The sequence below is a fragment of the Pleurodeles waltl genome, chromosome 12 (genome assembly GCF_031143425.1).
Source record: "Pleurodeles waltl isolate 20211129_DDA chromosome 12, aPleWal1.hap1.20221129, whole genome shotgun sequence".
NCBI classification, from domain to species: Eukaryota; Metazoa; Chordata; class Amphibia; order Caudata; family Salamandridae; genus Pleurodeles; species Pleurodeles waltl.
In genome coordinates this window covers 642,350,638-642,376,068 of record NC_090451.1, presented here as the reverse complement: position 1 = coordinate 642,376,068, position 25,431 = coordinate 642,350,638, and the positions used below count along the sequence as shown (strand labels likewise).

At 45.2% G+C, this 25,431-nt stretch overlaps 1 protein-coding gene across 1 annotated transcript in view; it reads right to left on the bottom strand.

Annotated features, from left to right (window-relative positions):
- The window catches only part of ATP8B2 (ATPase phospholipid transporting 8B2), a 448,074-nt gene that overhangs the window by 326,204 nt on the left and 96,439 nt on the right, over window positions 1-25,431 (bottom strand). Inside the window, exons 4-5 of the mRNA XM_069218199.1 lie at window positions 4,565-4,678; window positions 3,869-3,967 (exon numbers count right to left, since the gene is read on the bottom strand). Of these exons, the coding sequence (XP_069074300.1) occupies window positions 3,869-3,967; window positions 4,565-4,678 (213 nt within the window). The remainder of the gene's footprint in view (window positions 1-3,868; window positions 3,968-4,564; window positions 4,679-25,431) is intronic.

Sequence of the window (25,431 nt, the reverse complement as noted above, 5' to 3'; positions counted from 1 at the left end):
AGACTTAAGAGTCAGAGAAAGTAAGTATAGGATAATTCCAAATACAGCTTAAAAACAGAAATAAACATTGTTAACAAGGAGGAATCGGAACAGCAACAGTGAAGAGAACAAGATATAATGAGAAAACCAAGTTAGACAAAAAGTGAGACATTCTAGGCCAGGGTTCTGCAAAGGCGGTCCTGGAAAGCCGGGAACATGCCAGATTTTTAGCATATCCACATTTAGAAAAAAATGTAGATTTCTGAAACATCTTTTCTAAATGCGCATATGCTAAAAATTTGGCATGGACCCGGCTCTCCAGGACCGACTTTGCAGAACCCTTTTCTAGGCGATTCCAGGCCTCTGCTCCCTGGCACTCCATCCTTCACAATTAGATTTTAATGCATCACAGACAGCACTGCAAAAATGTTCTCTAAAAAGCAAACCTTTGCTATATATTCTTTAGAGAAAAAACCCAAATTCCAGCTTCCTAATACTGGTATGCAGGCACCACACCCATACCTGTGCATTATCAATCATCTAGTACCTTTCCCTTATGTTTTTGCCTGCCATATATACATCTAGCATTAGCTATGTTTTGTGAAGGGACTGATGTGTGGGAGTTGTGAAGGAAAGATAACTAAAACTAACAGTTTCTGAATCAACTTGAAGGGAACTTTTCCCTACTCAGGAATCATGCTCTTTTGAAAACAGTTTGGGATCCTCATATTGCAGTTTTCAAATCTCTCGGGGGAAAGGCTGCATAAGACATGCCAGGCCTCTATCAAATCAGTTGAAAAGACCTTAGTGGCCAAAAGCTGCATTCAAACAATATTGTAGGATACAAATCTTTGTGGAAAAAAAAAATCTTAGTGAACGAGTACATGCTTTTGTTAAGGCACTGGTGCAGCCATTAGGCTAGAATAACATGGTGTTTCCATGGAGGCTGATACCCTCTGACTTTGGACATGCAAGAGAATAGCCATCCATTAATATGTCTTTGCTCTTTTGTTGCCTCACTTCTTAAAAATGAGACCAGTGCAGGCCTAATAAGGTAAGTAGGAAAGACGTTCATGATTCTACACTGACTCGGGAGTCTTCGTGCTCAGTCATGAAAATTAAGACTATATCTAGGATTTCAGCAATCTTCCAGATCCCTGTACCAAAAATCAAACAATTTGCTTTTATTCCGACTCTAAGTGGTGTTCTTCCTGGCAGCGCAAATAAAATTTGCTTCTGACATTTCCAGATGACTGCATAATACTTTATCCAGAATCAGGCTCTAAGATTCTGCATTAATAAGGAGGAATGAGGAGTCCGTCTAACACAAGATCAGTAATCTGAAGGTGTTCCTGGAGCTAGCAGAGGGAGGTCAGAGCCCGATCTGAAAACTAAATCCATCTTGTCAAAAATGTAGAAAAGAGGAATCATTTGAAGGTTGTTAAAACTCTTTAATTCTTGCCCTGCAAATCAGAGGAGTTGGTGAAGAAGCGGTGAAAGGAAAGCTTTTTCTGCGAATTATTTCCTGCCCCAGCCAGGAGAGAGTTAGCGATTTGCAGACTGTAACTGTTTTCTGTTCAACACAGATCTATGTCCATACGTCCCCATAAGTTGCAGACTAAATGGTTGAGCATTTATCCGCCATTCGGGCTTAGCATGGTAAAACCTGTTTAGGATGTCTCACTGGATTTTTATGCCCTTCGACTGGGAGGTCAGAGTGAACATGTTGATTGGAGCGCCCAGTTCCAAAGCTGATCACCTGACTCAGAGAACATTCCTCAAGCCCAAATTAAACATGCCTTTTATGCTGTCCGAAAGCATACAGTGAAAAGATTTGTTAGTAGGGGTGGAAAAAGTGATATTACCCCATGAAATAGTGTTTTCAAACCAGACACTCAATGTTGAGTGTAAACTCAAGGCCTGCCCAGGTCCCAGAGTGTTCATTTTCAGACATGCCAATGTGACACCAGCTCAAGGAAACTAACGAATACTGGAGGGAAACTGGGCCTGAAGGCCTCTGGAGCCATCAAGCTGATACTGTAGGCTTTAATGTGAAGTGAGCGATCATTTGCTTCTGTCTCTCTATTCCATCTTGCGGAAGATAGCTGTGTTCAGGTAAGGACAGAGCAGTACCCTAATAAAATGTAATATTTGGAAAATAGTTAACGGGTAGTTCTTGGTGTTCAAGGGAAAACATAAGCTAAGAAGAGTGTCTCACACCAATTTTAAGCTTTTGAACATGTCTGCTGGGGACTAAGGTTTTATTAAGGCATGTATTGCAGCAGCCATTTAGGAATCACCTCTGCCAGCAAACAGTGAAGGAAAGCCACTGACAAAAACACTTTCCTTTCATGAACAGTTTTGGAGCTGAATGAAGCATGAAATAGAGGTATGTGCACTGCGAAAGCTCCTTCCTAATAAGTAAATAACAATAGCCATCTACAAATGTAAAACAGTTCCCTTGAATTAAACATTCTCAGGTTTGTAATCAACTGGGCAGATAAATTATGTCTACTAGGAGAAAGAAGTTCATGATCAAGTCGTACAGGTCTAAGAGCCATATGCTTCTAGTCTTTTGAGGACAATGTAGTACAGGGTTAAAAATCACACATATTTCTCTTTATGTAGAAGTACGAACTCAGCCGTTCTCAAGAGTAATATCTTTTGTTTCTCTTAAGGAAGAGTTGGTGCTAATTTTGGAGGGGACTAAAAGTACAAGGTTTTTCCTTTCAAGATTATAATCAACACCCATTTAGCGGTTACAAAACTGCAAGCCAGTCTTCACAAGGACATCATTATAAGAAATGGACTGTTGGAGAAACAATGTTTTTTCAAACAACTTGAAAAAGGCTATGTTCACCCAACATCAACATAGACATGATGCCTAAGTCCTTACAGAAGTTAAGAACCTGGGCACCAAACATCCTTTCTGCATGTTTTCATGACTTCATTAGCCAATGAGGGGTTTTGCATTAAAGGGCCATTCTATGGACCTGTCCTGAGTATCCAAATGTAAGGATGAGGTTGTCAGTCAGGGATGTCTGCATATGTACAGAGATCCATTAACTGCACGTACTGTTGTATGTTTAAAATAAAGCAGTCTCCTCAGCTTCCAAAATCTAGAACAGAAATATCCCAACTACTTCTAAAAGCTACTTCTAGAAGGAAGAAAGTCAGCCAAATTTTCAGAGTTACCCCACTTTGGTAAATCGTAGTAGAGTGATATAATGAAAACAAAGTCCCCACGGGAATATAATTTCTTTTAATATATTTTTTCTGTACTCATCTTCTCACGCCTTTGCTTCTTCTTTCATAAGCAAGGCAGTGAAGCTGGACACTCACCTTTTCACAGAGGTGTTAAGAGCAGGGCATGCATGCCCCACAGGAGCCTGTAAAGCCACAAAAGGTGTGAGTGTTTTTGGGCTAGATATATGGTTTTGTACACCATAATTTCAGAAAAAGAACAGGGGATATTTATAGTACGAGTGAAATACATGTTTAACAAACACATCATTCTAATCTACCGAATATGACTTGAACTTGGAGGTGAATCCATGGACTCAGCAGCATTATAAAACACTATTTTCGTAGACGTCACAAATGTACACAATAGTCTATCAGCAGAAGAGCTAGACTAAAAAAATTCTATGCTAAAAAAAAAAAGCTTATGCTACAAGCAGTAATGTTAAACTCTACATTAAGAAATTCTAAAGCTGGAGTTCATACTCCAGCTTTTCATCTGCCTTCAAGTTGTATGTACGGTGGCTAGTAAAGGAATAACGTGTAAGACAAATAAGAAAAGGAAGACAGCAACAATGAAGCATACAGTCAACCTGGAGGGTTTCATGTTATTAGACCCATGATAAGCACCAGACACTACTTTACTCACATAATCGTCTGTGGCATCTTTAACAGCTGTGATGGTGAGCACAAGAACCAAAGGCACAATGGTGGTGAACCAGGATAAGGAAGAGATCTGTGGAATGAGCTACAAAAGGACAAGAAGAATGTGAATTCAACAAAGGTTCTTATAGAAGCTCTTCTGCATGTCCTCGCCCCCACCATCTTCAAGAGAAAGATTCAGGTTCTCAACCCTGATCAGAAGAGGGAAAGCAAAAAAAAAAAAAAAAAAAAAGACACTGATCTCGGATATCGTAATTTTCCATACGCAACTCAACCGCGCACAACACATCTTCCTAATAAGAGTCTCTCTTGCAGCAGCTTCATTCTTTAAACATCCCAAAGCAACTGCTAATAGGCCTCTTATTCCCCTCCATACCTTCCACATTCAATTTAATCTCAACCACTTCTTTTCCATAATCATGTCACTACTAAACCTTCTAAACTGAGGTACTCTACCCATTCCTGCTCTCTGACTTTGTAATATTTTTTTCTCACTTTCCACTGCTATCCAATCGTTTCCCATTATCCCCTTTTCTTGTTCTATGTGACAACCTACTTTCTCTATTTGATGCTTTTTAGACTTCATTGTTCTATCTTTAGCACTGCTCCCTACTGTCTGCCATCACATTGTCTCTTTGTCCCCAATACACTCCATACACGATCACCACATCAGTTCACCTACCTGCAGGATGAGAAGAAACAGGAAGTAGGTGTTGGCAACTTCCTGAAACTGTTCGAAGAGGTTAATGGGTAAGAAGGTGATGACATTGTACTTGGATGTCTTGATACAGTTGCTCTAGAGGATAAAGGGAAGGGAAATAATTTGCACATAAACAACGGTGTCACTTTGCTCATAAAGACACTGACAAGAGACAAATGTGAAAGTAAAGGTCTGCTGGATCATAGACATAATTTTGAGATAGCTTACAGATTAAGATATCGGATGCAGAGATCTATGTCAAATATAAGGGTATAAATTAGGGGCGATACGTCAGACAGTTACCAATTTATGTGGCAAGAAAGTCCAGTTATGAATTTACAATGCCAACAGCTCCAACTCAAGACAATGCAAGACCTATTGCATTGCAAATGCTTGTTTTCTTTGCTAGCACCTAGTGGACCTGATGGGGCAGTTTTATCACACGATCCTGTAGTTCACAAAGGATTGTAATTTTGTCACCTTGCAATAGTAGGCCATCTTCCAGGGTGCTTACCTTCATTCTGAGCATGGCCTGTGTACATGACCAGCAGACTCTGAGCCTCCAACAGGTTATTCCAGGGAAGATCACAATTTAACATTAGGGCCAAACACAGGGCCCAGCAGACATGAGGAAGATCTGTTGAGGACAGTGCCTGTCAAAAAGAATGTCCATGTAATCAGAGTATCTTTGGGATAGCCAAATCTTGAGCCCACTAGGTCTTGTGAAAGAGTTGATAAGCAAATGGTCTGTCTAGAGACCAGGTCCTGCATCCAGAGTCTATGGGGTACACACTGAAATTGAAGCTTGGAGGTTCTAGAGAATGTCACAGGTTTTATGGTCTTGGTAACAATAACTGGCACAAGCCATAATCCAGTGCTTAATTTATAAATCAAAATGTGCAGATCAACAAAAAGCTCTCCTCTGAAACACGCAGCAGCGGCTATTAAATTTCTGAGAAGGAATACTGAAGCAGCATAACCCTGAAGCCATCTCAAGCCTCTTTAATTCATTTACAGTCCTTCCTTACCCCTTCAACTCACTCTTGCAGCTTTCTACTTTCTCTCTTTGTTGAACTTTTTCATTTTTTACTTACTCCGTCTTTACCATATGTGTCCTTTGCTCGCAGTAAATGCTTGAGCCAGAAAAACAAGTGCTGGGCCTCAAAAATAAATGCTGGTGACCCGCACTGGAAACCACCAGCTCAAATAAAGGACTGCCACAATCCTGAAAGCTGTGGACTACTCACATGTTGCCATCCTTTTATGGATGGGTTCATAATTGCCATCTGCCTAGTTTTTTTTTTTTTTATAAACATCAATGTTGTGAAGGGAATATTCTCATTGACAGAACAGATTTAGAAAATATGTGAGCTACACATACTTTAATTTATGTGGAAATCAGTTATTGTCTTGGGAAGAAAAACTGTCAAAGAATGTACGGAAGGACTCTCTGGTGTTAATAACATGAAAGAGGGAACTGATCTGATGGATGTGTATGAAAGGAAATGTGCAAATAAACAGCATTTGTGTTGATGCATTAAAACATTTATATAGTCAATTTCAAAACAAGTTTTTGGAAATGTTTTATTTTTTCAGGGTACAGGTAGTTAGGATAACAGATTTGAAAGCTGTAGTTGTAGCAAATTGTTGGAAGTAAGAGATGGTCGTGCTTAGCTTAATTAGAATTTTCAAAATGTTAATATATAATTTATCAATGAGTGATGTTAAAATACTTTTTGAAGCTGTGTGCTGTGTAGCATACTCAATGTTTGTGGATTACGTAGGATCATTGAAGGCAATTCAGTGTCAGCATCAACAGTTTTTAAGGTTTTTTGTAAACTAATACAGAGAAATTGGGGTGGGTACATCAATACAGATTAAAATGTAGTCACAAATTTGGGAAATAACCAGATAAGTTGACAAGGGATAAAATTTGTAATGATTTCGTCTTCTGGAAAAGATCTGAATTTTGGATTAGGTCAACAAAATCAGTGTTATGGCTCCTATTGGACACCTGTGCTTATGGCTATGTTATCAATGTGACTGTTAGTGTTAGGTTTGTAAAGCTTGACTCAGGAAGCCTGAGACACAAGTGGGAATATAGAAAGGTAGTTTACACTTTGGAATGAGGATTCTGCATGCATTGAACTTGTCCTTGGTTCTAAGATGGTTGACAGATCTCTGTTGACAGAACTTATTCATGACTGCAGGGAAGCTTAACTAATGTGACTCCAACATGTCTTCATAACTGCAAAAAGAAGGCTCTAAAAGTTTGTTACCCTTGCAACTGGTCTGCAATAGATGGCTTAACTTCACATTGAATAACAGTGGCCAAGTATGAGAAAGATCTGTAGCAAAGTATAAAATGTTATAGAAAATATAACATATACCTAGTGCTTCACAACTTTATCTTTCATGTATATATTTGTCCTTACTATTTGTGCCAACTTTGAGCCTTGTGATGGTAATGTATTGATTTATCAATGTTATATTCTAAGTCTGATCTATTGATGCTTTGAGCTTGCGTACCAACATTTTGGTGTTTTAATACGATATGTATATATGAGGAACAAAAATAAAAAGTAAAGTTTTGTGGTTTCCTAAAACAACCATATTTGTATGGACCACTGTGAAAGGCTTGATAAAGTTCAGGTCTTGAGAATCAATCACTATGTGCTGCAGATGCTGTGCCAACTAACAAAGAAACCTTCATAGAATGATGCTGTATACTGTGCTCAAGCAATGGACAGGGACAAATATTTGTCACATTTTTTTTTTAAAGGCAGTGACAGTTGTCAAGTGAACATTTATGGAAGATTGGACTTGACTGAATATAGAAAAAGGTGTTACAGTTTCTTACTAGTCCTTTGTGTGGTTGACATACCTCTCTTAACACCAAATGGAAAATGTTTGTCATTTAAAGTGATAATGACCTGTGAAAGAACTTCTGGCTTAATTTATAACACCCACGCAATCTAATGAAAGCATAGACATACACCTCATATAAATTAGAGGACATCAGTACCCAGATAAATTAAACAAATAAGATGTGGTGGAGTACTCTGCCTTACACTTAGTATCGAGAGTCTATCTGTCAGGCAATTTCCAAAGTTGTTACTCTGCTAAGTCTAGCAGATATGTAAACCACCACTGATAACACCGTACTGGGCAGTTAAGATGATTCTTATCTGGCCTGATTTATCTTGTTGATCCCTGTTAGAAATTGGGTTTGTGGTTGGCAGAGGTATGCCCCTGTCCAAGCAGGAACTACAATCCTAGTCAGGATAAGTCAGACACACACTATAAATTATCCTGTGATCACCCCTCTGGTAGCTTGGTGCAGAGCAGGCAGGCTTAACTCAATTTGATTATCAAAGCAAGAACAAAACGACAAAAATCTAATGAGTAGAAGTTGAGTTATGAATTTTTAAAGAATAAACATTGATGTAGTGCTTAAAAGCATAAAGCGCCAACCGGGGCGATATGGTGAAGCCACACTGGTCAAATTCGAAAAGTCACGCTGACCGCAATTAAGCGCGGGCCGGATAGAGTGATCCGTCTTGGGCCACTGAAAACAGCATCTTGGTTTAGAGTAGTGTAGACACCAAGAACAACATCCAAGGAGCAAGGGGGTGATGCGTTGGTGTTGATCCAGCAGATGTACGCGATACATCAGCTCACAGCCGCACAAAGTCGGAGATGTATTGGGAACGGACGTGATGCATCACTCAGACGGCAATGCGGTGCTCCCGATCCTTGCAGCAGTGATGTGCTGGTATTGATGGCGATGTCCTCGATCCATGCAGTAGCGGCGATGCAGTGGTGTCGATGGAGATGAGCTGATTCAGACTGGTGCAACAGCATCAATGCACAGGTTCTGGCAGCTGCAGCACTTTATACCCACTTCCAAAGGCCCAGGACTGGATTTGGCACCACTTGGCAGGGCAAGACTTGCAGCAGGCAAAGACCAGGTGCTGTTGCAGGATAAAGAGAAGTCTTTTATGTCCCTGAGACTTCTAAAGAACAGGAAGCTAGCCAGCAAGTCCTTGGAGTCACTTTGGTTCTAGGCGGGAGAGATTCTGGACCAGTCCTTCTCACTACCAGGCAAGGAGGGCACCAGGTCAGCACAGCAGGGCAAACTTCCAGAGCAGCAGTCCTTTCAGCAGCACAGCAGTTCGAGTCTCCAAAGCAGTTGGTAAACTATTAATTCACTCAGGTTTGCAAAGGAGGTTTGGAAGGTGTTATTACCCCTCTTCAAACAGACAATATTGGCTTGTTTAGTTGAAATTATTAAGATTCACAGAAATTTGACTTTGCACACAATAAACCACAAGAAGTCACATAATGATGTGTGGACCTAAAAAGACCTGGCCATGTATACACAACTTAGATCAAACTCCTATTACCAAGGTGCAGCGTTTTAACTGTCTTGGGGTTTTGTTGGCAGACGAGTTGGGACAAGCTTCTGAGCCAGAGAATCTGCACATTTGCAGGGGGATATAGATGCAATTTATGGTTTTCCAAAAACTCTGCCATAACCACATCAAGAAACTAATCACCTTGTACAAAAGTACATGTCTTTCTTTGGGGATCTATGGGGCCAGAGTCAGGGGACGGACAGAAGGACGGACACACACACAGACACATGCACACAGACACACACACACACACACCCCTCACCTAGAAGATTACAAATGATCTAGACACACACACACACCCACACACCCCACCTAGAAGCTTACAATGGATCTACAACAAATTTTTGTGCAGGCTGCGGCTACCTCCAGGAGTAAGGCCAGCCTTATTGTCCACTTGGATACTGGACATCCTTTTTTGGAGGATATAGTCCAGGCTGCACCAATGTTAACTTGGCTTAAGATTTGGCATTCTCTGCACACTAAATTCACGCGAACAGTCACTGAAGACTGCCTGATGACAAGACCATGTGGCCTTTATCCCATGGTTAGCTTATATTAAAAGGGGTTTCTCTGACCTCAGTATGTCAGATTTCTTTCATTCGTAGGTTTGATCTGTGAAACATGTGTTAAAGACACTAGGGACCTGATTACAACTTTGGAGGAGGTGTTAATCCGTCCCAAATGTGAGATATGCCACCAGCCGTATTACGAGTTCCATAGGATATAATGGACTCGTAATACGGCTGGTAGTATATCCGTCACATTTGGGACGGATTATCACCTTCCTCCAAAGTTGTAATCAGGCCCTTGGTATTTAACAGTGGCTTGTTATTACACTGTAGATCAAAGACTGTGGACAGATATTTTGTTACATGGAATCTAAAAGAGTCCCATAGAAGGTAATTGTTTTGGTGATGGTGACATACTCAAACAAACCATGGAGATGTACGAGTTGCAGTTTGGTAATCCTTATTAGGCCCTCCTGGATGGATTTTTATATGGTTTTTACAACTGTAATTAGGCCTTATTGATTTATTATGAAACAGGTTAAAGCCAATAAACCTTTTAAAGGGTGGACTGTTTCTGTACTGTGCTAAGCCTGAGAACAAGTATTTTGTTACACAAAATCTCACAGATTATCTTGGTAGGCAAGGGATTTGGTGACGGTTACTCCCTCTGACAATTCTATGGTGTTTAAGATTTGAACTAATAATAATTATTGGTAGAATCTATTCGAAGGTCTGACACTCTTACTTGTCTGCAACAACAAAAATCCCACACCTGAAGGTCGGATGAGCCACTATGTAATCCAACTTGTTTATAAAATAGAAAAAATCCTTTGGCACATGTCACCTTCACCTGAGGGCCATCAGAGTAGGGTTTATATCATAGTAAGTTGTAGTAAGCCCTTTAGGCTACAAATAGGAGTAGTTTCTGGAACTGAACTGTTTTCAACAGGTTACAATGTTTTATCCATCATGAGACTAATTTAAAAGCTTCAAGTGTCAGCTTCAACGGGACATTCTAGCTTCAAAAGCATGGCCTTCACTCATCCTCTATGTGCTCCTGCACAGGTCGTCTATTAAGTCTTCCAAAAATATACAGGTAGGCACTGATCCATAACAGACATGAGATTTGGAGTGTTGCTGTGATGACTCTTCGGAAGGATTTTGAGAACAAATTATCTGGTAGAGACATACTCTAGTTGCAGATTCCTTACCTTACAATTTCCCCAGGCGTCAATCTGGATCAGGACATTTTTCTTCGAGCATTATCTCTGCTCGCTGTCAGGTAGCGTTGGTCAACTTCACGTTTGTTGTTGGCATCCTGGTCACCAGATATGACGTCACGGGTACTACATGGCACCACCCCGCCACGCTGACGTCAGTTCTTTTCACGACTTTTGACACCAGAAGCGCAGAGCCACGAAGGACACTGACAGTGTTGTGCCAAAACTAGGGCCCTAAAAAAGATGTCCCTGACCCTAAGGAATCAGTTTGCAGAGCGGGGAGGATGTGTGAGTTGGTAGGGAATCTGCAACTAGAATATGTCTCTACTAGATAATTTGTTACCAAAGGTAACTTGTTCATTTTATAGAGAATTCTAGTTGCAGATTCCTTACCTTAGAATAGATACCCAAGCAATGCCATCCCCAGAAGTGGGTCTGCGAACCAAGATCATACAAGGAAATCCTGCAGGAGCAAACTGGCAAAGTACCTGTCCCTGTGGACCTGACTGACCAGGCAGTAGTGTCTGGTGAACATGTGCAGAGATGCTGACGTTGCTGCCGGGAAGATGTCCAGGACTGGAACTCTGTGTGCTAACGCAGTGGTTGCAGCTATCGCTCTGGTAGAATGAGCGTGTAAGCTCTCAGGGGGTTACTTATTAGCCAATGTATAGCATATTTTGATGCAGAGAACCCACCTAGAGATGGTTCACTTCTGCACAGTCCGACCTTTCTTTGCACCTATTGTAAGGAAATGCCTCCTTGGCATGGTTGCCCCCTGACTTTTTGCCTTTGCTGATGCTATGTTTACAATTGAAAGTGTGCTGAGGCCTGCTAACCAGGCCCCAGCACCAGTGTTCTTTCCCTAACCTGTACTTTTGTATCCACAATTGGCAGACCCTGGCATCCAGATAAGTCCCTTGTAACTGGTACTTCTAGTACCAAGGGCCCTGATGCCAAGGAAGGTCTCTAAGGGCTGCAGCATGTCTTATGCCACCCTGGAGACCTCTCACTCAGCACAGACACACTGCTTGCCAGCTTGTGTGTGCTAGTGAGGACAAAACGAGTAAGTCGACATGGCACTCCCCTCAGGGTGCCATGCCAGCCTCTCACTGCCTATGCAGTATAGGTAAGACACCCCTCTAGCAGGCCTTACAGCCCTAAGGCAGGGTGCACTATACCATAGGTGAGGGTACCAGTGCATGAGCATGGTACCCCTACAGTGTCTAAACAAAACCTTAGACATTGTAAGTGCAGGGTAGCCATAAGAGTATATGGTCTGGGAGTTTGTCAAACACGAACTCCACAGCACCATAATGGCTACACTGAAAACTGGGAAGTTTGGTATCAAACTTCTCAGCACAATAAATGCACACTGATGCCAGTGTACATTTTATTGCAAAATACACCCCAGAGGGCACCTTAGAGGTGCCCCCTGAAACTTAACCGACTGTCTGTGTAGGCTGACTAGTTCCAGCAGCCTGCCACACTAGAGACATGTTGCTGGCCCCATGGGGAGAGTGCCTTTGTCACTCTGAGGCCAGTAACAAAGCCTGCACTGGGTGGAGATGCTAACACCTCCCCCAGGCAGGAGCTGTAACACCTGGCGGTGAGCCTCAAAGGCTCACCCCTTTGTCACAGCCCAGCAGGGCACTCCAGCTTAGTGGAGTTGCCCGCCCCCTCCGGCCACGGCCCCCACTTTTGGCGGCAAGGCTGGAGGGAACAAAGAAAGCAACAAGGAGGAGTCACTGACCAGTCAGGACAGCCCCTAAGGTGTCCTGAGCTGAGGTGACTCTGACTTTTAGAAATCCTCCATCTTGCAGATGGAGGATTCCCCCAATAGGGTTAGGATTGTGACCCCCTCCCCTTGGGAGGAGGCACAAAGAGGGTGTACCCACCCTCAGGGCTAGTAGCCATTGGCTACTAACCCCCCAGACCTAAACACGCCCTTAAATCTAGTATTTAAGGGCTACCCTGAACCCTAGAAAATTAGATTCCTGCAACTACAAGAAGAAGGACTGCCCAGCTGAAAACCCCTGCAGCGGAAGACCAGAAGACGACAACTGCCTTGGCTCCAGAAACTCACCGGCCTGTCTCCTGCCTTCCAAAGATCCTGCTCCAGCGACGCCTTCCAAAGGGACCAGCGACCTCGACATCCTCTGAGGACTGCCCCTGCTTCGAAAAGACAAGAAACTCCCGAGGACAGCGGACCTGCTCCAAGAAAAGCTGCAACTTTGTTTCCAGCAGCTTTAAAGAACCCTGCAAGCTCCCCGCAAGAAGCGTGAGACTTGCCACACTGCACCCGGCGACCCCGACTCGGCTGGTGGCGATCCAACACCTCAGGAGGGACCCCAGGACTACTCTGATACTGTGAGTACCAAAACCTGTCCCCCCTGAGCCCCCACAGCGCCGCCTGCAGAGGGAATCCCGAGGCTTCCCCTGACCGCGACTCTTTGAACCTAAAGTCCCGACGCCTGGGAGAGACCCTGCACCCGCAGCCCCCAGGACCTGAAGGACCGGACTTTCACTGGAGGAGTGACCCCCAGGAGTCCCTCTCCCTCGCCCAAGTGGAGGTTTCCCCGAGGAATCCCCCCCCTTGCCTGCCTGCAGCGCTGAAGAGATCCCGAGATCTCTCATAGACTAACATTGAAAACCCGACGCTTGTTTCTACACTGCACCCGGCCGCCCCCGCGCTGCTGAGGGTGAAATCTCTGTGTGGACTTGTGTCCCCCCCGGTGCCCTACAAAACCCCCCTGGTCTGCCCTCCGAAGACGCGGGTACTTACCTGCAAGCAGACCGGAACCGGGGCACCCCCTTCTCTCCATTCTAGCCTATGTGTTTTGGGCACCACTTTGAACTCTGCACCTGACCGGCCCTGAGCTGCTGGTGTGGTGACTTTGGGGTTGCTCTGAACCCCCAACGGTGGGCTACCTTGGACCAAGAACTAAGCCCTGTAAGTGTCTTACTTACCTGGTTAACCTAACAAATACTTACCTCCCCTAGGAACTGTGAAAATTGCACTAAGTGTCCACTTTTAAAACAGCTATTTGTCAATAACTTGAAAAGTATACATGCAATTTTGATGATTTGAGGTTCCTAAAGTACTTACCTGCAATACCTTTCGAATGAGATATTACATGTAGAATTTGAACCTGTGGTTCTTAAAATAAACTAAGAAAAGATATTTTTCTATATAAAAACCTATTGGCTGGATTTGTCTCTGAGTGTGTGTACCTCATTTATTGTCTATGTGTATGTACAACAAATGCTTAACACTACTCCTTGGATAAGCCTACTGCTCGACCACACTACCACAAAATAGAGCATTAGTATTATCTATTTTTACCACTATTTTACCTCTAAGGGGAACCCTTGGACTCTGTGCATGCTATTCCTTACTTTGAAATAGCACATACAGAGCCAACTTCCTACACCTATGTACCCGACAAAGAGTTGATCATTCACCCAGAACTCTCTGGTATGATCAAGATGGAACGCCAACACTCTTTTTGTGTCCAGGCAGTGGAGTCTGTTCTCTTCCTTAAAAGGGCGTGGGGGTGCATAAAAAGCAGGCAAGAGGATGGATTGGCCTACATGGAAGAACGTAACCACTTTCTAAAGAAAGGAGGCCCATGTACGAAGCACCAATTTGTCAGGATGGATGGTAGGTAGGGCAGCTTAGATGACAAAGCCCATAGCTCGCTCCCCCTATGGGCAGAGGTAATGGCTATAAGGAAGACTGTCTTGAGTGTCAAAAGCCTGATAGGGCAATTATGAAGTGGCTCAAAGGAAGCACACATAAGGAAAGTGAGAAAAAAATTCCCACTGGGGCATGATGAAAGGTGAAGGCGGAAACTTGTGAGTAAGACCCTTAAGGAACCTACTGACAAGAGGAGACTTAAATAAAGAGGGTTGATCCAGTCATCTCAGAAAGGCTGAGATGGCAGACACATAACCCTTAAGGGTGCCCAAAGTAAAGCCCTGCTGGGCCAAGTAAGTATAAAAAATAAAAAAAAGTACCTCTGAAAGAGGGGCAGAGTGGGAGGGTCAACAGATTTATCTGTGCACCATGCCACACATTTGTTCTATCTACAGGAGTATACAGAATTCGGTCGGAAGGTCGAAAGCTGTTAACTGGCACTGCTCAATCTCCACACTAGAAGGCGGAGGCTGGACATGTTCAGGTGGAGGACCCTCCCCTGCTGCTGCAGAATATCCTACCGAAGGAGCAGTCTGATCGGAGGATCGATGGCCATGCTCAATACCAGAGGATACCAGACTCTTCGTGCCCAGTCCGGCGCCACAAGGATTACTTGGGTCCGGTTGTTCTTGATCTTCCTGAGAATGCTGGGAAGAAGTGGTATGGGCTGAAAGACGTACAGGAGGCCTGTGCTCCACTTGAAGAGAAAAGCATCGCCGAGAGTGCGCCGCCTTGGAAACTCCAACGCACAAAACTGTTGATATTGCGAGTTCTCTACGGAGGCAAACAGTCAGTCAGTCAGTCAAAAAACTTTATTCGGCATATTGCCATAAAAGTGCACATGCATACATATATATCACCATAAAAATACAATACTTATTACTTAATTCAGAAAGCAAGTTTCTTCGATCTGCTAATTTACAAAACTAAAAATCTGAGCATGTCCCTTAACCCTTTTAAGTCAGTATATAATTGTTAATACTTATAACATCATATACAACAATAAAACAGTATTTAAAATTACATTAACAAATACTCACATCAACTAATTCATATCGATTTCTGATGGTGATAGCTGATTTGATAAAACTTAAAATAGAGCTGCACATTTGTTTGGATGAAAGGCTTTGAATACCAATCAGTCCTTCCTTATACGAAAGAGTGTGTAAATTGCGCAAAATTGGTAATATAAAAGTTTTCCTAGGAACTGAATAAAGTGAACAAGATAAAATAAAGTGACAAGTCCTTTGTTACAAGAAATTGTCGCAAGGGCATGGCGGTAATATTTTTTCCCACACGCATTTTGTTGGAAACGCCACTCTAAAATGAATCGTATTAAATCTAAAAAGTACAAGTAGAGAATATAGGGAGGGGAACGGAAACCAGACAAAATAAGGTTCTATCGAGTTTGAAGATGAAATTTGTACATATAACTCAAAAGATCTCAATTTCTCTGCCACTTGGTACCTAAGATTCGTAACATACTCTTTATAACGGAATTTAACAATTTCCTTTGCATTGGCAGGCATGAGCTTCGGTTTAAAATACATAAACTCCAAGTCCAAATTTTGAAACCAATTTTGAATAAAATTTAACCATGGAATTTTGTTGTGGTTTGCTAACGAAATACAGTCTTTTACACAATCCTGTGTTAAAGTAGCCGCCGGGTTTGACCATACTTTTATCCGTAACAAAAGGGGGGCAGTGTGTATCAAATCTGTAATGTAGCGGATTCCCAACTCCTCATGGCATATAATATTCGCTACATTCTTGGGTACCATAAGTAGCCGATGGAGAAATGTATTCTCCGCCCGTTGTAATGTAACTGAGCTGGTATACCCCCAAAGGCCCCCCTATAAATCGCCGCCGAAACGCATTTGGATTTATAGAGCGTAGTGATCTGATGAACTGGTCTGTGCCCTAGTCTACAGGCAAAGCGAAAAATTGCTTTAACATTTCTTTCCATTTGTTGGAGCTTAAAATTCAAATGGGGTTTCCATGACAGAGAGGAACTTAGGTACAAACCTAAATAACAAAAATCTTTTACCTTTGTTAAGGTATTCCCCCCCCCATTCTAAAGCATTTAGTACATGTATTTCTAGGACCACAGATCATAACGTGTGACTTTTTAAAATTGACTTTCAGGTCAAGCTCTTGTGTATACGTTAAAAAAAGATCCAAAAGGGTCTGTAGGCCACTGGCCGTGCGGGCAATTAAAACGGCGTCGTCAGCATACAATAAAATTGGCAATTGTCTAAAACTCATCCTTGGGAAATCCTTACCATTTTGAGCTAAATAGCTATACAAGCCGTTAGTGTATAACGGTAATAAAAAAGGTGCCAAAGTGCAGCCCTGGATGGGACCTTTCGCCATGTTGACCAAACTGAATTGAGATAGTAAGATCAGAGTATAAACGTTTGATCAGATCCAACAAATCTTGCTCAACCCCCATTGTGTCCATTAGTGACCACAATTTCACTCTATTCACCATGTCAAATGCACTGGATAGGTCTATAAAGGCTAAGTGGATAGATTCCCTTTTAGAAGTGACATATTTGCTAAGAATAAGGTGCAAGTTTAGGGCCTGATCCACTGTACCTAACCCAGGCCTAAACCCATATTGAACTGGCAATAGTATATTTGTACTTGCCACCCACTCCTCAAGAAGATTCAAAATGACACTCCCCAGGATCTTTGCTGTAGAGTCAATGAGAGAAATGGGTCTGTGACAAAAGGGGTCAAGCCTATTACCTTTTTTAAATATCGGGACAATTATTGCCGTTAGCAATGAGAAAGGGATAGAGCTTTGGATGGCACTATTCAAAACATTTGTGATTAGCGGGACCCACAAATCAGGTAAAGATTTGATTAAGTCCACTGGAACCCCATCAGGGCCGGGTGCTTTCCCTGGTTTCATTTTATTTATTGCTGTGGTAATCTGACGTGTCTCAAGTGAAATTCCACTCTTATTTGGAATGGAAGTAGCCAATGCCGGAAAGCCACATACCTCCATACCATGATTAGGGTCATTTGCTGACTGAAATACAGATGAAAAGTGTTCTACCCAGACCCCCTCTGGTATCAGACGGTCATCCTCCCTATTATCCTGTCCTTAAAAATATGGGTGCTTAACCACCTTCCAAAATTGAGAGGGGTCCCTCAATTCCGTGGCTGCCATGAGATCTTCCCATGCACTAGTACGTACTTCATTCTTCCTATCCTCAAGGACTAACTTATATTGACTCCTAGCCTGTTTAACTAAGTCACAGCTAAATGGAATAGTTTTAATAGCTATTTTTAAATCTCTGTGGGCCTCCATATAGGCCGAATTAAACCAGCGTTGAGGTTTTACACCTTTAGAATGTTCGGCACACGTAAGTGCCTCAGAAATAGCACAACTTAAAGACTCATAAGCAGCTACAAGATGGGCACAAATAGGTTGCAGAGACAAACAAGTATTAATGTGGACCTTATTTTGTGTTATAAAATCCTCATGAAAGGTGTTAGAATGTACTCTCGCCCACTTCATACGGGGGGGCAAAATTTCTTTTAAAAACCACTTTCCCCTTGCATTTTGTCCTATGTAAAATTACCCTAGTTTTAAGGGCTAGTTTTATACTCAAGGGATTATGGTCACTGGCACAGTGGCAAACAGATCTAACCAAGGATCTCCCCACTGTTGAAAGAGACCTTGCGCCACCTCAGGATGGAGATGAAATTTGTGATCGACCAGGCACAGTCGGTTGTGTTGATTAGCTCTGGCATTCGGAGAGCCCGCCAGATATTGAACCACCAAGGATATTACCTGTTGTTCCAGTCATGTCCAGAGGCGCAGAGCCTCCTGATAAAGGGAAAACAACCCCCACCTCGCCCTGTCTGGTGCAGTACCACATGGCGGTGGTGTTGTCCGTGAACACAGGTACAACTTTCCCTTTGAGAGAGGGAAGGAATGCCTTGAGTGCCAGTCTGATCGCCCGGAGCTCCAGAAGATTGGTCTTCGACAACGTCTGGGCTTCATATCAGACGCTTCTGATCGCCGCCTCTCCCATGTGGCCGCCCCATCCCAGGAGTGACGTATCTGTCACTACTGTAAGTTCTGGTTGGGGAAGGGAGAGGGATCTAACTCTGACCAATCACAGTTTGTAAATCACCACTGCAGATATTGTGTAGTACCCTCCAAGATCTAGACCAGATCAGAGAGAGTCCCCTGATGCTGCGCCCCCTAGAACTTCAGGTCCCACTGCAGGTCCTGCATGTGTCATCTGGCATGAGACACCAGCAGGATGCAGGAGGCCTTGAGGCCCAGCAGCGTCAGAGTCACTCTCAATCCAGGATAGAGAAACATGGGTACCATAGCCCGAATATCCTGGACTATGTCCAGAACAGCTCAGATGAAAGGAAGCATCTGAGAGGGAGTCAGGTGTGACTTCAGCACTTTGTATTGAACCCCAGCAAATGCAGGCGGTCCGCCGTAGTCTGGAGGTGGGAGATGACAGCCTGGGGAGAGCCCGCCTTCAACATCAAGTCATCGAGGTAGAGGTAGACTGAGATCCCTGACCTTTGCAGATGAGTTGCGACCACCGCCACCACCTTGGTAAATAGCTGAGGGGCACCGGTTAGACCAAAGGGGAGCACAGTGAATTGAAAGTGCTCATGGCCCACTGTGAACCACAAGTAGTGCCTGTGGGCAGTCAGGAATGTGGAAATAAGCGTCCTGCAAGTCCAACGCTACCATCGAGTCTCCTGAGCCGGGGTGAGCATTTTAAACCTCCCCATTTAGAGGAAGAGATTGAAGGCCCGGAGATCTAGGCTAGGGCAGAGGCCCTCATCCTTTTTAGGTACCAGAAAGTAGCAGGAATAACACCTACAACCTACTTCTGGCACGGGAACCCCCTTCTCTGGGGCTCTCATGGCCAAGAGAACTGAAACCTCCTCTCAGAGAAGTGCCAAGTGATCCTTCGTCATGCAATCGCAAGATGGTGGCATGGGCGGAGGGGTAGTCTCGAAGGGGAGGGAGTAGCCCCTTTACACAATTTGCAAAATCCACTTGGCTGACATGACAGTGTGCCAACGGGGCAGGTGATGGCCAATCCTGCCTCTAACTCGTCCCTGATGGGAGTGTGTCATACTAAGAAGGTGTGGAGGCTGCGGGGGAGGGGCAGTGAACAGGCTAGACCTCTGGCTTCCTGATCCATGCTGAATCCCACATCCTCTGCCACGCAGAGGCTGTGCAGCATGCTAGGCACACTGGCTGGAGGGAAAGGGACGTGGTTGGGCGCCCCTTCTGTAACCATGAAAGGGTCAAGCAGATTGAGGAGGACGAGGGGCAAGAGACGGATGCCATCAAATGGCAAGTTCATAAGAGTAGGTTGGACATCCTATGAAAAGCCAAATGTCCTTAACAAAGTGCGGGACCTCAAGGTCATTGTCGAAGCAACCAATCTGCCCAGAAAGTCGGTCGTATCTAGCCCACAATATATTGTAAACTTAGCTGCGTCTCTCTCTTCAGCAACAGCTTGGGAGAGAATGGCCTGCCCCTTGACCATGTCTCACACGTCTGGGTGTAATAGCCCATGAGGGATGTGGTGGTCACAGACCACAATGCCAGGTTGGAGGAAGAAAACAAACATTCTTCCCAAGATGATCAACCATGTTTGATTCCCTATCCGGGGGGAGGGGAAGGGAATGGGACATGGACGTGGAGGCTTGGACAAGCAAGCTCTCAGGTGTTGGGTCTGGAAAGCTGGGAAATTAGGCACAGGCCTATGGTGGTGGGCAATCGTCCTGTTAACAGGAGCCCCTGTGCTGGGTTTCGACCAGGTGCAAACAGGACATCAGTGAGGACTTCACTGAAGGGCAAAAGGGGTTCAGAGGTGGAAGCCCAGGTTGAAGTACCTCAGTCAGGAGATTAGACCTGACAGCCACTGAGGGCAGCTCAAGGACCAAGACCTTGGCCGCCCTCCGCACCACCACTGAATATGAAGCTCCTTTCATAGCAATGGTAGGGGGAGAAAGCCAGCGTTAGGTGAGGTGCCTAGACCACTGGCTTCGACCAGTTCCAAGGCCCAGTCCATGGGATCTTCAAGCTGGTATTCTAAAGGGTTCAGGGACCCCTCCATACTCTCACCGTATCCATACCTATAGGAATAAGGATCAGGGTTCTCCACCGAGAGCTAAGCCCTGAAGTCAGAATTAGCGTTGGGTAACATCGGTCCGGCTCCGTGTCGGAAAGGAGTGTGGGGGGTCAACTCCAACTGTGGTCCCAGTTGGCATCGGGAGCGTCAACACCATTGTCGGGAAAGGTCGCGGTAGCATGACCGAAGCCGGTTCAGATCCGGAAGCAGAACTCAGGGTGCCCACAGAGCCACCCACGTGGTAGTGGTGGTGGTGGTGGCGGCGGCGGCAGCAGTCGTGGTGGGAGGAGTGTGTTTGTGAGGTGCGAGGGGGGGGGCCTTGCAACTATGAGGGCCCAAGACACTGCAGCAGTGCTGTCTGCCCAAAGAGGAGGCGCATGGCCTCATAAAACTCTCGTAATTGGGCAGGGATGATTCTCACTCCCAAAACCTTGGGGAGGCACGGATTGGACCCTGAAGCAGGCTCTGAAGACAGAGGCCTAGAGCATCGATGCTTCTTGTCCCACGTCACATCATCCGACCGATATGGTGAAGTCGTAGAACATTTAGACTTCTTCAACGACGACTTCTTACCCGAAAGTCACGAAGATCTCGAGTGGAACGACAGAGTGGTGAGGGCTCTGTGAGCGGCCTTGTGACCTTCCCCTCGAGCGAGATCATGAGTGACGCAGAGCAAGCACCAGGCCGCCATGAGCTTTAGGAACCGCTCCCTCAAAACCCTTTGGGTTCACGGCCCGGCACTCTCAGCATGACTTCGGGTCATGGTCGCGCTCCAAACACCATAAGCACACAAGGCGCAGATCCGTCACAGATATCATCAGATGACAGGAGTCGCATGGCTTGAAGCCAGTCTTCTGTGACATCTTGATGCACCAGAAATCAAAAAACGGTGGCTAAAAGTAAAACAGTCAAAAACCTAATGTGTGGAGGTTGGCGCGAAAAGAAAAGAACTGACGTAAACGCACCAGGGTGGTGCCTATATAAGACACCATATCCATCGACCACAACACCAACAACGAATGCGGAGTTGACCAACGCTACCTGATTGGGAGCAGAGGTACTGCTCGAAGAAAAATCTCTGGATCCAGACTGACATCTGGGGGAAAGTCTAAGGTAAAGAATCTGCAACTAGATGTCTCTATCAGATGAACTGTGTTGTAAATCAATAATAAAAACATTAGGAGAAATAAGTAAGTTTGCAATACGAGTTTGGGAGGTTTTAATCCTCAAATATGTGCTAAATCAGGTTTGCCCTGTAGGAAGCTGGTCTGGTGTGTGGTGAGCACTTATGGTGTTATCACCTTAAACCAGGTCGAGGTATCTCCTATTATTGAGGTGCCGGCAGTATCAAAGAAGCCAGGGCTCTCTAGAGGTAGCTGTGGATGAGCAGCCAAGACTTATCTAAGAGACATGCAAAGCTTATGCAATACCACTGTTGTCACACAGCACTTACACACATAAAAGAACCAAACAGTGTTACAAAAATAAGGGTACTTTATTATGGTAACGCAAATACTAACATACTGTATAGGTAATACTAGCAGGTGAGTAAACACTATTATATACACATTAGAAGTCAGGAATTGGCAAAGAAAGCAATAGAAACAGTGAAATAAAATAATGGAGACCGTAGGGGGAGACCAAACCATATACAAATGTTAGAAATGGGGTCTCTAGTTGGCAGTTGGTTTGCACCCTGTCCAAGTAGGGACCCTCACTGGAGTCACGATAAGGGAGATACCTGCTCAGATAACCCCTGCTCACCCCCTTGGTAGCTTGGCATGAGCAGTCAGGCTCATCTCAGAAGCAATGTGTAAAGCATTTGCACATAACACACAGTAATAAGTGAAAACACTACAAAAAGGACACTACACCAGTTTTAGAAAAATAGCCAATATTTATCTATATAAAACAAGACCAAATGTGATACAAATCCAACATACAGTAACAAAAATATGTATTCTGAAAGATTTACTCAAAAATCCAGTTCCTTGAAGTCGATAGCTCCACCTGGGGCTATCACAGCATCGTGATCAGCAAAACCAACAGTTCAGGCCGGCCGTGGCGTTGCGGGCCAGCTACGGTGTCAGGAAGACCCACAAACAGTACCTTGGATTTGCAGGACGTCGCGGTGAGCTCCGGAAAGCATTGTCGCAGTGCCGGTTTCAGAGTCAGTACAGGAGTAGTCGGGCCCTTGAAGTTCACACGTGTTGCAGATCGAACTCCAGGCTGATGAAGTCAGGTGCGCCGGCGTTGTTGGCATTGGGGCTGCGGGGCGAAGTGGGACTATGAGACGTGCGGTGCTCACAGGTCACGGTGCAGGCAGTGGCTCGGTGACGGCATCCAGCGGCGTCGGTGAGACCAGGGCTGCGGTGTGAAGCGGGGCGGTGCGACGTGCAGAGTCCACAGGTCCCTGTGCAGGCAGCATCATCGTCATTGCTGAAGCGCTGTCGGCGGTAGGCCCAGGCCAGCGGGACGGGACGGTGCTTCGTGACCCTCACAAGAGTGTGTCCACAGGCCACGGTGCAGGCAAGATGCCTGATGATGACAGGAGTCGATGATGCTGGCGCCGGTGGACCGGGGCTGTGGTGTGGGATGGGACGGTGCTTTGTGTACCTCACGAGCGGTGTCCACAGGCCACGGTGCAGGCAGTGGCACCGATGTCAGCAGGAGCAGCGTCGTCGGGGATGCCCAGTCTGCGGTGTGAGCAGGCGATGCCGGAGTGCGGGCCTACAGGTCGCGGTGCGAGCAGCGGCTCTATGAAGTCGTCCGATGGCGACGGCAGTGAGACCAGGGTCGCAGTGCAAAGCGGGGCAATGCAACTCCATACGGCGATGGCAGGTCCTGGTGCAGGCTAGCAGCGTCGTTGGCGGCGTCGCAGTGGTTTCTCCTCTTGAGCAGCACAAAACACACAGTTCCCAGTGCTGCATGTCGAGGATACTGAAGTCTTTGGTGTCCTTGAGACTTCCAACAGGAGGCAAGCTCTACTCCAAGCCCTTGGAGAACTTTCTCAAGCAGGACACACAGAAATGTTCACTCTTTTCAGGCAGAAGCAGCAACTGCAGGCCAGTCCAGCAAAGCAACACAGCAAAGGGACAGTACTCCTCCTTCATCTCTTCACCTGGGCAGAGGTTCCTCTTGATTCCAGAAAGATTCTAAAAGTCTGGGGTGTTGGGTCTTCTTCTTATACCCAGTTCTGCCTTTGAAGTTGGCAAACTTCAAAGCAAAGTCTCAAGTGTTTGCAAGATCCTTCCTTGTCCAGGCCAGGCCCCAGCCACTCACCAGGGGGTCGGAGACGGCATTGTGTGAGGGCAGGCACAATCCTTTCAGGTGTGAGTGGCCACTCCTCCCCTCCCCTCCAGCACAGATGGCTAATCAAGATATGCAGGCTACACCCCAGCCCCCTTTGTGTCACTGTCTAGAGGAGAGGTGTGAACAGCGCAACTATCAAACGGACCCAGACAAGGAATCCACAAACAGGCAGAGTCACAGAATGGATTAAGCAAGAAAATGCCTACTTTCTAAAAGTGGCATTTTCAAACTAACAATCTAATAACCAACGTCACTAAAAGATGTATTTTTAAATTGTGAGCTCAGAGACCGTAAACTCCACATTTTTTATCTGCTCTCAAAGAGAATCTGTGCTTCAAGGATATTTAAAGGCAGCCCCCATATTAACCTATGACAGAGATAGGCCTTGCACAGTGAAAACCGAATTTGGCAGTATTTCACTGTTATGACATATACAACACACTAGTATATGCCCTACCTTACACACTGCACCCTGACCATGAAGCTACCTATGGCCCAACTTAGGGGTGCCTTAAATGTAGTACAAGGAAAACTTGAGGCCTGGCAAGTGGGTACACCTGCCAAGTCTAATTGGCAGTTTAAAACTGCACACACAGACACTGCAGTGGCAGATCAAAAAGGGCCATTTCCAACACTAAGTAAGTGGAATGCGAAGGTTGGACCCCCACCCAAGGAAGTGGAATCTGTAGAGGGGAGCTGGAGGAACTAGGACCCCAAAAGTTAAGTACCAGAGTGCCCCAAAAAGAAGAGGTTAGTACCTGGCTTTTCCCCAAACCCACAGGTAAACTTGGTAAAAGGACTGTGCAAGACCCAAACAAGACTGGAAGAAACAGAAGATGGACTCTGACAAAAGAGGGCCTGCAAATGAAGGAGACCACGTCCAGTTCCAGTAGGAGAGTCCGGTTGGGGCAGGGGCCATCACCCACCCTTCTGGAGATGCATGACCAGGTTGACGATAAAGACCAGGAGCCGGCTACGCAACGCAGGAGCAGATGAAGAGGTCCATGAGTGATGCAGTCGATGTCCCACATCGTAAGAAGAGTTGCAGTCAGTCAGTGGAAAAACCACCAACAGGCCTTTGGCAAAGGCAAGAGTAGCAAAAGAAGAGTTGCAGAGCTACTGGGGACAAGGAAGGGGGGAATTCAACCCAAGGAGAGGAGTCCCAAGCGACCCCTCAGCAGTGCAGGGAGTCAGAAGTCAATGATGCAGCCCACCACAGGCAACTCACAGGCAGTAGGCACAGGAGTCGCAGTGAGGCCCACTTATCGTACCTGGAGGAGTCCCACGTCGCTGGAGCACCAGGCAAAAGACTGTGCTTTGCAGGGAAGAGTGCTGGAGGCCAGGGCTACACGACACCTGAAGATCTCTTGGGAGAAGAGCCAACAAGCCTTGGTAGCTGCAAAAATCGCTGTGCACAGGGGTACTATTCTGCAAGGAGAGGCAAGGGCTTAACATCTCCAAGTTGGAAAGCTGGTAGAGAGGACAAAGGGGACCACTCCATAACAACACCTGTAATGTAGGATCCACAAAGTTTTACAGGAGAGAGGATCCACACAGCT